Source organism: Thamnophis sirtalis, unplaced genomic scaffold (genome assembly GCF_051295495.1).
Source record: "Thamnophis sirtalis isolate CommonGarterSnake01/CBP01778 unplaced genomic scaffold, rThaSir2_p1.2 scaffold_12, whole genome shotgun sequence".
In the NCBI taxonomy this organism is placed as follows: domain Eukaryota; kingdom Metazoa; phylum Chordata; class Lepidosauria; order Squamata; family Natricidae; genus Thamnophis; species Thamnophis sirtalis.
In genome coordinates this window covers 56,878,618-56,893,164 of record NW_028261392.1, presented here as the reverse complement: position 1 = coordinate 56,893,164, position 14,547 = coordinate 56,878,618, and the positions used below count along the sequence as shown (strand labels likewise).

General features: G+C 39.3%; 1 protein-coding gene across 2 annotated transcripts in view; it reads left to right on the top strand.

Annotated features, from left to right (window-relative positions):
- The window catches only part of RC3H1 (ring finger and CCCH-type domains 1), a 61,134-nt gene that overhangs the window by 31,618 nt on the left and 14,969 nt on the right, over positions 1–14,547 (top strand). For both annotated transcript variants that reach the window (XM_087726760.1, XM_087726761.1), the window contains exons 5-12: positions 887–1,062; positions 1,278–1,478; positions 4,075–4,207; positions 5,905–6,023; positions 7,702–7,814; positions 10,518–10,799; positions 12,070–12,263; positions 12,534–12,928. In XM_087726760.1, the coding sequence (XP_087582886.1) occupies positions 887–1,062; positions 1,278–1,478; positions 4,075–4,207; positions 5,905–6,023; positions 7,702–7,814; positions 10,518–10,799; positions 12,070–12,263; positions 12,534–12,928 (1,613 nt within the window). The remainder of the gene's footprint in view (positions 1–886; positions 1,063–1,277; positions 1,479–4,074; positions 4,208–5,904; positions 6,024–7,701; positions 7,815–10,517; positions 10,800–12,069; positions 12,264–12,533; positions 12,929–14,547) is intronic.

Here is a 14,547-nt window from a genome sequence, read left to right as displayed (position 1 = left end):
GGAGGGCTAAAACCAGTGCTACGAGCAAAGGGGAAGTCCTTTGCAAACTTCTGGTTTGCCCTTAGTGCCAGTTTTTCGCCCTCCGGAGGCTTCAGGGAAACTCCTGAAGCCCCCGGGGGGGAGCTGTTTTCGCCCTCCCCAGGCTCCTATAAAGCCTCTGGAGCATAGGGAGGGTGAAAAAAGCATGCCAAAAATGGGGGGAAGCGCTGATCGTGCATGCATGTGCGCTGGGGTCCTCTGCATTATGGATGTGGAATACCCACGCACAACCCCCCTGCGCTCCCCCCGCTTTTGGCATGCGAGCCAAAAAAGGTTCACCATCACTGCCCCAGGACGATGCCACCCTCATAAATACACGCCAGTTGCCAAGCACTCACAATTTGATCACATGACTGGGGATGCTGTAAGTGTGAGAATTGGTCATGTCACTTTTTTCAGTTCTATTGTGACTCTATTGTGACTCAGCAAAATTACTAACAGTCATTAAATGAATAGTTATAAGTCGACTGCCTGTATTAAATATTGCGCAATATATAGTGGACTGAAATATTCAGTGGCATAATTAATCCTATGATGAACGTTTTGCAGTAAAGAATATACTTGGGGTTTTTAGCATTTTTTTTTTGTAGGTTTGTCTTAGCACTCAGTCATTCCTATTTTTAAAACCATGTCATAAACAGACTAGTAATTGATATGAAAGTGAAAATTGTCTGGTTCCTTCTAATGCAAGTAAATTATGCTCTAGGGGAATGACATATTTTCTAGCATGATCCTGATGTAACCTGGAGATTTCTATCACTCCTAATATAGTTGCTAATTCGTAGAATTTGTAATATCTTTATAAAAATCCTATATTAATCCTGTGATGGTCCTCTTGATTTTCCAGCGATGCAGGAGGAAGCCCTGAAGTTAGTTCTTTTAGCTTTAGAAGATGGATCTGCTTTATCTCGAAAAGTCTTGGTTCTCTTTGTGGTACAGAGGTTGGAGCCACGATTTCCTCAGGCTTCTAAAACCAGCATTGGGCATGTTGTCCAGCTTCTTTACAGAGCCTCCTGTTTCAAGGTACAAAAGAACTTAAGTTCTTGTGAATCTTCTTTATCTGGTAGTTATGTCCATTCTTAAAGTGTGTGTGTGTGTGTGTGTGTGTATGTGTGTGTGTACTTCTTTTGCACAAATGGCATGATGCAACAAGTTCCACAGAATTATCATTTGCAAGAGAGAAACTTGATTAGGCACACTTTATCTTTATCTTACTTTAATAGTTTTGCCTCCACCAGGTGACTAAACGTGATGAGGATTCCTCCCTAATGCAGCTGAAGGAAGAATTCAGAACATATGAAGCTCTGAGACGAGAACATGATTCCCAAATTGTACAAATTGCCATGGAGGCTGGTTTGCGGATAGCTCCAGATCAGTGGTCTTCATTGCTATATGGAGACCAGTCTCACAAATCCCATATGCAGTCCATTATTGACAAGGTAGTATCTCTTTAAAATTATTACCCTTTTGTTTCTCAAATCAATTTTAAAAATGCTGATAAAATTGTGAAGAGAAATTCATATTTATGTGTGAAATGCACCAATTAATTTTTTTTATTCCAATTTTGTACAGGTAGCCCTTAACTTACAACCATTCATTTAATGACTGAAGTTACACCACCACTGAAAAAAGTGATTTATGACTCTTTTTCACACTTACTGGTGTTACAGCATACCAATGCTTACATGATCAAAATTCCGGCACTTGACAACTGGCATGTATTTATTTGTGAGGGTTGCAGTGTCCCAGGGTCATGTGTTCAACCTTTTGTGACCTTTTATCAAGCTAAGTCATTGGGAATGCCAGATTCATTCAAAAACCATGTTACTAACTTAACAACTGCAGTGATTCATTTAACCACTTGGCAAGAAAGATCGTAAAATGGGGTAAAACTCACTTAACAACTGCTTGCTTAGCAATAGAAATTTGGGGCTCAATTGTGGTTGTAAGTTGAGAACTACCTGTAGTGGGAATGGAGTATCCTCCTTGTAGAATTTAGCTTTGATCCAAAATACCTGGGAACCTCTTTCACCATTTTAGACCTAGGGCCTATTGTGAGCCGTGGTGGTGCAGTGGTTAGAATGCAGTACTGCAGGCTACTTCTGCTGATCTCCAGTTGCCTGTAATTTGGTGGTTCGAATCTCACCAGGCTCAACGTTAACTCAGCTTTCCATCCTTCCGAGATCAGTAAAATGAGGACCCAGATTGTTGGGGGCACTATGCCTTAGGGAGGGCTGTAAAAGAACTGTAAAACTGTGTATGTCTCAGTGTTATTGCTATTATAACCTAAAATAGTATATTTTTAACCTATTTTCATATTTGGAATTTTCTGTGAATTCCAGATGAATGCTTTTTATTTCTATTATTATATAATTTATTCATTGAACATGAAACTCAGCCAACTGAACATTCAAAAATGCATTACAAATACCAGTGACTGGTGCTAATGGTTGATACTGTTTGCTGCCAGTGTCCTAGGTATTAACCAAGTACCTTCTTAAAATATAAGATGTTTGAGTAGCACAGTTTTTGCAGTTCCGCTGGTGTTATTGCAGGAAGCTGCAATTTGTTGATGTATCTTGTAAAATTGTTGGACATGGTGCCAAGTGCCCCAATGACAATGAAATCATCATCATCACCATTATTATTATACAATTGTATCACAGCGGCCAGTTGTTTCGCCGGATTTGGCATTGGTTACTAGTCGGGCCCCACCCAGGGGCCTAGGACGTCGTAACGTATTTTCGTAATATGCGTGCAGATCCAAGCAGTGCGGCTTTTTGCATTTGACTGATGGTGATTTTGTCAATTTTTAACTGTTTTAAATGTAATTCCAGTGCTTTTGGAATAGCACCCAGTGTGCCAATTACCACTGGAATTACCACTGCTGGTTTGTGCCATAGTCACAATATTATTATTATTATTATTATTATTATTATTATTATTATTATTATTATTATTATTATTATTATTATACATGAAGCTCAGTCAACTGGACATTTAAAATTATTATTATTTACTTTAAAACTGTTTTATTATTTTATTGTATATTTTATATTTTGTAAATCTCTTTGAGACGGTTTTATATAGGAACAAATATAAAATGCATTTATTTCTAGTAGTAATAATGTTCCTGAATGTTATTAACTCATTGAATAAAAATAAAAACAACCCTATATCATTTCTTAAGTTAGAGCTAAGATTGATTGTTGCTCTAAGTACTACTTTGGAAGGTACTTATATTTGGAAAAAAATGCTAAAGAGCACTTATCTAAAGCTGCATGAGGCAAGTACTTAAAATGATTTGGCAGCATAATACAATTTCAGGAGTAATTTTTAGCTTTAGTCTATGACTTTGGAGGCCTGGGCTTGTATGAGAGCATAATGTAGAAGCAGTCTCTTACAGCCCAACTTTGGGGAAAGCACTGCAGTTTTTCCCTGTTACTGTATTATGAAACTACGGATTAATTTTGATAAACAAAATTCAAGAGTTTTCTGCATGCTGTTTTTCCGTGCAGAATTTAATCCTGATAAAATAAAGCAAATCTTAATTGGTTTTTTCAGGATTTGATACTCAGAATGTGGAAGTTTTCATCCACTTTAATATTCATTTACTCCTGTGACTAAGTAAATAGAGCCTATTGAGAGACCCAGAGCCTATGAGGGAACTCGTGTATGCGGTGCAAAAGAAACTACATCTTTGTTTATACGTAACTAATAATGATATTGTTTAAATGGAAGGATGAGTGCAAAAGATACCAGAAGTTAATCATTTTTTCACTTTTGTCATCTTACAATAGCATTTTTTCTTGATTGAAAACTCATTTTAGTGTCTTTGTATACTCTTTTCTACCATTATTAGGAATTAGTGCATTATTTCTGGAGAAGACACCAAATTTTCGAAGACAAAGTGCTTTATAATATCAAGTGACAAATAATTAAGATAATGTTAACATGTATTTTCCCATGGGGTTTGATTGGGGTGTCCATGTGGACAGAAAGTTTTTCTAATGATTAATATGTGAATGTGTTAAGTTGCAGACCCCAGCTTCTTTTGCACAGAGTGTTCAGGAATTAACAATTGCTCTCCAGAGGACTGGTGATCCAGCTAATTTGACCCGGCTTCGACCCCATCTTGAACTTCTTGCAAATATTGATCCCAGTCCAGGTAAATTTGGATGGGTAGATGGGCAGGCAGACAACAGTTTTTATATTATCTTAAGATTAATATATTTATTAGGTCATAAACTTCTGTGGACTGGAGCCAGTTTCATCAATTTTATGAAACTGTATTTTTTGAGCAGCAGTTCCAATTTTTTCCTGTATGTAGACTACAATTTTTGGAGATCTATGTATAAATCAAAAGTTAGTGCTGACTGCACATTCTGTTTTACATAAAATTTCCATTTCCTGAAGGTGATACTGTATAACCTCAAAAATCACATAAACATAATTTTAGGAAAGCAAAAAGTTCATGACAATTTCAAAGCTCGTTATTTTATGATATATTTATTTTATTGTTTTATGTACCGTATTTTTCAGAGTAAAAGATGCACCTTTTTTCCTCAAAAAAGAGACTGAAAATCTGGCTCCGTCTTATACATCGAATACAGCATTTTTTTGCCTCCAAAGCCCCGCCCCTTCACCAAAATGGCCGTGCATAGCCTTATGAAGGCATTCAGAGAGCTCCTGGGGGCTGGGGAGGGCAGAAATGAGCAGAAAATGGGCCGTTTTTTGCCCCCCAACCCCCAGCAGCAGTCTATAAGCCTCCATAAGGCTATGCATGAAAAAAAAAGTTGACAAAAATTAGGCCTGTTTTTGCTCTTTTTTGTCCACCCCCCCCCCCCCACAGGAGCATTCTGCAAGCCCCCCCCCTCAGGCTATTCATGCCTTTTATTTGAAAAAAACGGGCCGTTTTTCGGAGTTTTGCAGAGTGCAAAATTTTTTTTTTTTCCTTTTGGAAAGCTCGTTAACAGATTGATGAGACTTACATTGATCAAGTGCTGTGCCAGCAGGAACAAAGTCTTAGGTGCTGTAGATTGTCAGTGATTTCCTTCTCCAGCACATGGATAAATACACCTGGAAACATCTACCTACCTTACCTACTCTCTCTCCCTACCTACCTACTGTAGTTCTCTCTCTCTCTATCCCTCTACCTACCTACCTACCTACTTACCTATGCACGCTCTCGCTCCCTCCCTACCTACTGTATTTATCTCTCTCTATCCCTCTCCCTCCCTACCTACTCTCTCTCCCTACCTATCTACTGTATTTCTCCCTCTCTCTCTATCCCTCTATCTACCTACTCTCTTCCTCCCTACCTATCTACTGTATTTCTCTCTATTTCTCTCTCTGTCTATCCCTTTATCTACCTACCTAACTACTCTCTCTACCTACGTACATATCTACCTACAGTTTTTCTCTTTCTTTCTCTTCCTCTCTATCCCTCTACCTACCTACTTTAAAAAAAATAATGCCTCTTTAAAACCTTGGTGTGCCTTATACTCCGGTGCATCTTATACTCCAAAAAATACGGTATGTATTGTATTCTTGCCAGAAAAGTCCAATGCAGAAATATAAGAAAAATGTCTAACATAAATCACCATGTAAAACCGACTAAGTTTATTTTGAAAAAGAAAGAACTAAATAAATGGCCAGAGGATCCTGTTCCTGTCATGAAAGAAACTAATTTGCTTTTCAAAATTAAATTTTAATTCTTGTGTATCATTACATCCTTGTAAATGTCGTATATTTTCCATGTCATAAAAAAATGGAATGGTTTTTATGATGAAAGATTTTTTTTGTTCCATAAAATTTCCCATTGCTGAGAAAAATTCAGGGTTTTTCTTCTTCTAAATACTGTAGATGCTCCACCACCGACGTGGGAACAGCTTGAGAATGGATTAGTTGCTGTACGGACTGTGGTACATGGACTGGTTGATTACATCCAGAATCACAGCAAAAAAGGAGCAGATCAGCAACAGGTATAGTGAACCACTCTGTTGCCGGTCTGCAGCCATCCCCTTCCCTCACCACCACCACCACCACCACCACTGCCAGTCCGCCAAACAAGAAAGATTGGAGACTGCTGGTATATAGTGCAGAGCTTGGGAAAAGTGCACCTAGATGAGTGGTGTCAAACTCGATTTCATTGAGGGCCGCATCAGGATTGTGTTTGATCTCGGGTGAAAGGGGGTGGTGGCCGGGGAGTAGAGGGGCATGGCCATGGTGGGCGTTTTACACAGGCTCAAGATGCATTTTTCCCCTTCTTTCCACAGTTCTTTACTATAACCATTTTCCTATCTCTTCTACCAGATATTACTGGCAAACATTTATTACTCCACTAAACTTTTTATTTATAAATTTATACCCTATTGTTTAATATTAAATTGCTTTTCCAGGCAGTAAAGCTATTTATACTATTGTATTTTATTTACTAGCCGATAACCCGGCATTGCCCGGTTATTTATTTATAGGGGGAAAATGTCTGGACCAAACGTAATTTCTAACATTGGATTTTCCCCCTTACCAGAGGGAGCCCCCTTGTGGAGTACTGTGAAGCCGTTACCATGGCAACTTCACTGCGCTGTACAGTAGAAGCCATTTTATAGCAGTACAGTAGAAGCCATTTAAAGGCACAACAGACTGCATCTTAACAGAACACAATACCTAGGGGTGTCTTACCCCTACAGTATTTTTCTCCAGAGTAAGTCATCTGTGTACCAAGTTTGGTTGAAATTGCTCGAGGCATTCCAGAGTTATGCTGGAACATACGCACACAGAGCCATATATATATATATAAATTCAACTAATAATAAAAATACAACAGTATAAATAACATGATAATACAAGATCTAACAGCAGAGGTAAATTTCCAGGATAGTAAAGAGAAATGGTATAGATTGTAGATTAAATGGACCTACAGTATGTAAAATCTGGCATTAAACTGTAGTATTAACATAGGATGTTGCTTGTTTTCTATCCAGATCAGGCACTTACTTGTGGCCACATAATTGTAATCCAGTCCAATGCAGTCCTTCAGCAGCACTCTGTGGCCCGTTTTTGGCTTCCAGCAGCACTCCGCCGGCCAAAACAGGCCACGCAGAGGCCACACATGGCCCGTTTTGGCCAGCAGAGGCAGCGCGGGCCAGTCCTTTTGATATTTCCAGGCTGGCCCCGCCTTGAGTTTGACACCCCTGACCTAGACCAAGGGCTCCTTTTTGAACTAAAACAGTTGTTTATTCTTTCAAATTGCATGTAAGATAACAAATTGCCACAAGAGATAATAGATTTTAGGCATTCTTTGAAGCCAGGCTCAGTCAACTACTTAGTTTTTTATGAGGTTAGTGTACTATATTATTACTTATCCCTAAATACAATATTCATTAAATTAAATGATATGATTGAGTTTTCTTTTTTAAATAATCTATTGTATCAGTACATAAAGGATGATCTTGCACATGTTTATATGAACAGAACTGGTATTTTATTTTCTATATGCTATTATTTTGATGACAATTACAGTCATAAAACCTAGTCACTCACAGTCACTCATGTCATTTTTAACAAAGATATCTTTCTATATTTTTTTGGGCGGGGGTTTCTGTTTATTTTGGACAATTATTTTCCAAATAATCTTTTGTGTTCTTTTATCTAATTTAGCCACCTCAGCACAGCAAGTACAAGACGTATATGTGTCGAGATATGAAACAGAGAAGAGAATGCCCCCGTGGGGCCAGCTGCACATTTGCACACTCACAGGAAGAACTAGAAAAGTAAGTTCCATGCCATTGTTCTACTTCTACCTTAAATATTATATATGAGCTTAAATTTGGAATCATTCAGTTCAATTTGAGTCATCATCAGAGGATCAGAATAGTAAAACCTTTGATCATTCAAGCAAAAACCGGGAAACAGCAAGTCATACAGTAGCATTTTATTAATAATATATTCATCTGGATGCATCAATCTTGGTGATTTTTTTAAAATTCTAATTAGGAATTGCTGGTATTATAAGCAAAAAAAAGTAAATTTTTAAAATTTACCTGTAGATACAAGATACTATGGTTGTATTGTTTTAGAAGATATTTAAGAAATTATAAAAAAATATTTAATTGAACTTCTGTTTTAATTATTAAAATATTATTAAAGAGGAATTTATTTCACAAGTGAAAGCAAATATACATGTCCCAAGATAATGTTGCAGGATCCAATCTGGATCCGTCACCAGGACCAGAGTTTTAGTCTTCTGAGCTTTTGGACTCATGCTGGAAATCCATCCTCCGGGAACTTCTGTCTCATCAGAATGTATGCTTTAGGTTATTCTAGGCATAGTATTTATGTGATGACTGGTTGTGTGTGACTTTTTAGTTGTTGATTAGGGTGTTGATGGCCGGTTATTAAGTTGTTGGCTATTTCTTGTACTTCCAAGTCCTCAGCTCCTAAGAACCTGATAAGCTGGCGGTAAATCAGCACTCCTCTGTTTACTGAAAGGGGCCCATTTCCCAGGCTTCAATCATTTCCCTGACTATTCAGGAAGCCAAGGACTGGATCCTTAATTTATTCCACTTGGGCTGAGCAATGAAATATTCAGCATCTTTACATTTGAGGATGAATTTATCAGAGAAATGTGAGTTGGGAAGAGATGTTTTTGAGCAAGTGTAGTCCTTAAAAGCAGCTACAAAAAATATCTTCTTGCCTACTTTGATCAGTTTTGGATTTTTGCTGTTTTACAATTTGTGACCATGTGATTTTATTTTATTTCCAATCTCTATTTTTAATGTCTTATCTTATGACATGATTCTGATTGTATTTGTTGATAATTTAAAAAATATATGAGATGAGATCTCAAGATGTGTTTCATCTTCATTTGTCGTAGAGTTTCCTATTTAGAAGTAATACAATTGAAAAAAAATGGGCAATAATTAATAACCCAAAAGTCCGCCCGGAGTCCTCCGGGATTGGGCGGCCTATAAATCTACTAAATAAATAAATAAATAAGTTTGGAATCCTGGTGAATAGCTCAGGAAAAAAAAATTGACATAGTGCAGGGTCCCCAAGTACCCAGGCTGCAACCCACTACTGGGCCGTGATCCATTAGAAACTGGGCTCAGAAGTGACAGGCAAGTGTGTGCACTCCATGTGCGCAAGAAGTGGGACATGTGCCTGCTGCTCCCACAAATGGAGTTGTGCACACACACTTACTAGCCAGTCGCATGGAACCATCCCTCACCACCACTGGTCCGCAAAGCTGGAAAAGTTGGGTAACTCTGAGGTAGTAGATCATTAGGAAACAATTACTGCAAATAAGTTGTGATACGGCCATACTTGAAGGCTGAGTTAAAAGATGTGCAGTCGACATGTGGGAAATGTTGTGTTACATTACTGTTTTTTATTCTGAACTAAAGATCCGAGATAAGCATCAATTAGCTGCTTGCCCACCTGCTAGCATTCTAATCCTTTTAGTCTTTTGTAATTCATCTCTCTCTCAGTCCTTTCAGAAACATACAAAGTCATCTTCATCTTACCCCTGTTAATGTTGGAACTTAATGTTTTTCATTGTTTTTTTCCCATCATTGTCTATCATCTATATTGTTGCTGCCAAAAAATGTTCCTTATCAATAACCTCAGTGATTGCAGACCAGTGGCACTCACTCCTATCATCATGAAGTGCTCTGAGAAACTAGTCTGTCGGCACTTCATTTCTGGTCTTCCGCATACATTTGATAAACACCAGTTTGCATACAGAACAAATAGATCTACCGTGGATATTATAGACATCACTCTTCACACTGCTCTGACTCATTTGGAATGGGGGTAGGCTATGTGAAGATGCTTTTTGTAGATTTTAGTTCTGCATCATATCTCCTCAGCCCTTATTTTTAACACTGGTACACCACAGGGTTTCATGTTGAGTCCCTTACTCTATACTCTTTATGTACATGACTGCATTCCCGTTCACGCCAGGAATACTATTATTAAATTTGCAGATGATACAACAGTGGTGGGACTCATCCCCGGGGGGGGGGGGAGCTCACCCATTGCTGCAGTCAAGGCAGGATATAGGGCAGCCAGAGATGCAGATGGGGAGAGGGATGTTGGGAGGAGGCAGTCCTTTACCTTAGAAGAACTAAAGCTTGGGACTGGGAGGGATCAAACTCAGAATGGCTTGACTTGGGATGGGTCCTCAGCTAACAACTGGTGGAGTTCATTTAATCATGGGAACGTGGAGTGCTGGGTTGGTTGCTAAGTGATGCAGTCATGTGATGCCATATTTTATAACCGCATTGTATAGCAATATAAATTCCAATCCCAATCACCATAGTCATTCAAGGGCTACTTGTATTATCTAGTTGTATGCAATCCACATGTATTTATAATATTTGTAAATATTGGGCCTGAATTAAAATGTATCCTGTTTCAACTGCAACAATTCTTTTTGTTTTGTTGATTGATTACCATATGTTTTTTTCTTGAAGATTTCGCAAGATGAACAAACGTCTAGTTCCTCGAAGACCTTTGAGTGCCTCCTTGGGTCAACTAAATGAAGTGGGCCTGCCAGCAGCAGCTATTATCTCAGATGAAGCAACAGTGGACTTACCCAATAGGAAACCCTCTACCTTGCCAAATGGGATTGTTTCACCAGGCAGTACAGTGACACAACTTATCTCTCGTGGAACTGACTCCAGTTACGACTCGGTCATGAAATCGGGGAAGATGGACCACCATAGTAGTAGTGCTCCTGGATCACCTCCTGATTTGTATGCTTCTATTTTGTTTAATCTCTTGGAATTTGACAATATAAATTAGCTTGCAGAAGAGTAATCCACACATGCTTCCACATGCCAAAATTGTATGTGCTCAAAATACAGAGTATATACTTCTGCACTGATTCTTACAGGCAGCTTGTATATAATTTGATATGTACAACTTTTTCTATCTGTAAGTCATTTTTTTCAGAATCAAAGCCTAGGGCAGAGTTCCCCAATTTTTCCAGTTTTGTGGACCGCTGGGGGGGGGGGGTCATTCCCTGCTAGGGCCAGCAAACACGAGCACCGCTCATGCAAATGGAACATGGAGCACATGTTCACTCGCTGTTTCCACAGCATGGTTGCAAAGAGCTCACAGCCCAGTAGTGGGCCGTGGCCCAGAAGTTGGAGACCCCTGGCCTAGGAGATTAACCTGTATTCAACATATAAAAACTCCCTAAACTTGAATTTGATTCCTGTTCATGTTCATATACTGCTAATAATGTGGAAGTAATTTGCAATGGTTTTCTTTCAAAATACTGTTTTAAAACTTCCCAGTTTGACCAACCACTGTAATATTTCTTTGAAATTTTCCATCCAAAATTTGACTGTGCCAGCCTTCCTTAGTTTCTAAACCTGGTCACGCTCAAGCGGTGCCACTATTGAGATTTCTGCTTACATTGGATAAGAAAACAAATTGTAATCTTTGTAAGATTGTTGCTGTAATAGTTAAGGAGCCAGGCTAGAAAGCAAGAAGTCATGAGTTCAAATCCTGCCTTAGCCATGAAAGCCAGCAGCGTGGCCTTGAACCAGTTCTTCTCGGGCCAATCCACCTCACATGGTTGTTTTTGTGGGTAAATAGGAGGAGAAAGATGTGTTGGATATGTTTGCCACATTATTTGTAAAAGTAATAAAGGTGGGACATAATCAAATAAATAAAAATGAAGTGGCATTATAAAAACCATCTGATATTAGGAAAAGTGCATGGGGTTTCCTGCAGTGAGGAACGTAAGGGTGGGATGCTTAAATTAATGGCAGAATACAACAGAAGAGCATGTGCTTGGAATCAGGTGATCCTAAGGTCATTTCCAAGATGTAGGGCTGTTAGAAATCCTCTCTCAGGTCATTGGAAACTGCTGCTTGTCATCATCAATCACCGTTAGCAATATTTGGGAGAGAAATCCTTCTAAGTTTCCCACACGTAAATGGGAGCACACAGCAACAATAAAACCATATCTATACTAAGTTGTAATTGCTGCAACTTTGTGTTTGTCTCATCTAGGCTGGAACCCGTTTCCAAGAGCTCCCACCCAGGGCCCCCCCGAGGACCTACAGACTTGCCTCCAATTTCGGTAGGCAAGCAGCTCCAAATAGTTCCCCGAGGCTCCCAGTTGTACCCAGCTCAGCAAACTGATGTGTTCTATCCAGATCCTCGAGGAACAGCTCCCCCATTTGAGCCTCCAACCTATCAAGCAGGTAAATCCCATCTACATGAAATTTGATCTTGAAATAAAATACGATTTTCTCTTTTTGTGGTTGAATAGTAAATATTAGTTAAATTCTATCATCAGAATATGATGCTTTCCATCATCTTTTACGACAGATGTAGTTTGCAAAAATAAATGTATGTCCTCAGATGTAAGTGGGGAAAACTTAACTGACATTTTATTTTATTTTATTCTGAGTCTCTGAAGTAGTTAAAACAATGGACTAAATATTGTTCTAAATCTTGTTTCATATATTTAGGTGTATATTATCCTCCAGCTCAATCACTACAGTGTATGTCTCGATTCGTCCGACCCCCATCATCTATTCCTGAACCAGGTCCTCCTTTTGTAGAACAACATTATGCACCCTATCTCCAAGATCGCATCATGAACTCACAATACAGTGCACAGCCACAGCAATACCCTCCCATGAGTCAACCTGTATATCCTCCCCATTATGACAGCAGACGTGTTTATCCTGCTGCTCAGCCATACCAACGGGAAGATATTATCCGAGGAAGTCCTGTTCCAATTGAAATTTCTCCACCTGCTGTATCACCATACGTACCTGAAACAAGAGACAGATACCAACAAGTGGAGGGCTACTATCCGGTTGGACCACATCTGAATCAGATTAGACCTTCATATCATAGAGTATGATACATTTTTTTTTAATTTTACGATTATGGTAATAGTAATGTTTAATGCCATTTTTAGATTTAATTCTTGCAGCAATTGTCCCATTTTACAGGTAGATAGCTTCATTAAGTACCTCTAATTAACAAAGCAAGTTGACTCAGAGCAATGTATATTCTGAGTTTAGTTTTAAAAATCTAGCAAAATATAAATATTGCAAGAAAAGCCAAGATGTGCACATTTCACAATTTAAATTGAAATTTTAAATTTATCTCTGTTTTTTAAAATTAATTTTGCTTCTGAAAAGAATGAGGGAGGTTCAAGGCATTAAAAACCTATAATTGATTGTTGTAAATCAAGAAATAGGACAAAACTGCATTTCTCCATCTCTCAAATTCCAGAACAGAATTCAGTTTGCAGGAAGACCAGAATTTATTCTGCAATGACCTGAAGCGGTGTTCCCCAACCTTTCCAGTTGGTAGCCTTGGGTGGGGGGTTAGGGGGGAAGAGGGGATGGTTTTGTTTGAGGGGCAGTATTGTGGCCCGCCAGTGGCTAGTAGACCTGGCAGCAGATTCGGACAGTGAGGAGGTTGGGGAGGAACCTGGGCCAGCCCTTTAGTCTGGGGAAAGCTGTGAAGAAGGCTCTGTGTCGGAGGCTGAGAGGGGGCCAGAGCCGTGTGCCACTTACCAGCTGCCTCCAGAGTCAGACATCAGTGAGGCAGACGAACAGCTGGAGCCTGTTCCCAGTGTGCACATGTCCAGAGTTGCCAGACAAGGGAACAGCTAAAGAACAGGGGTCAACTTGGGAGTAAGGCCACAGGTGGACGATGAATGTCCCCTCCCAGAGGAAATAAAAGAGGAGTGAAAGGGGAGTGGAGTTTTCAGGAGACAATTAATTTGCTTAATTGGTTCGTGACTCTCCGAGGCTCCTTGCCAAGTTTTGTAGACATCGGCCTGTCAGCTCTCCAAGCCAGATAATGTCTGTGACTGTAAATACTCCCTTAAAAGACTTTGTTGGATGTGAATGAGCAGAATTCACAAACCCCAAACAAAGGGGTTTTTGTCATGACAAGGAGTTTGCTTCATCCTCTTGGGAAGCTTAGGTCAGAACAGGCAAGTGCGCGCGCTCACGTTGTTTATTTGTGTGAGCAGCAGGCACTTGCTCACTGGTGCCCACCACTCAAATGGCTGCAAGTGCCAACGCCCACTGCTCGTGTGAGTCAGATTGCGTGCATGTACGCGCGCGCCACCTGTTTGCAAATAGACCTTGTCCTGGGCCGTGGCCCACAGGTTGGAGACCCTGGCTTAAAAAAATAGCCTAAGTACTTCTATCTTTCATTTTTAGAGGATTTTTTTAAAGCTTTGCTTTGCTGAAGCCATTCATTCACAGATACACATATCAAACAGATAGATAATATTTCTGATGTGTAGCAATGAATAAGAATAACTATATAGCAGTCGGCATATATTGCTTTGGAACATTCCAGAGTTTAGAGAGACAAAGTGACTGTGTATCTCTTGAGAGGCCAATGTGAGTTTTAAATATCTGGATAGCCAGTAAATGATAGAATATAAATTGCAGCTGTGTTCTAATGTCTGCAGACAATGAACTGTTAACTTTTGTGGTCTCCTACTTT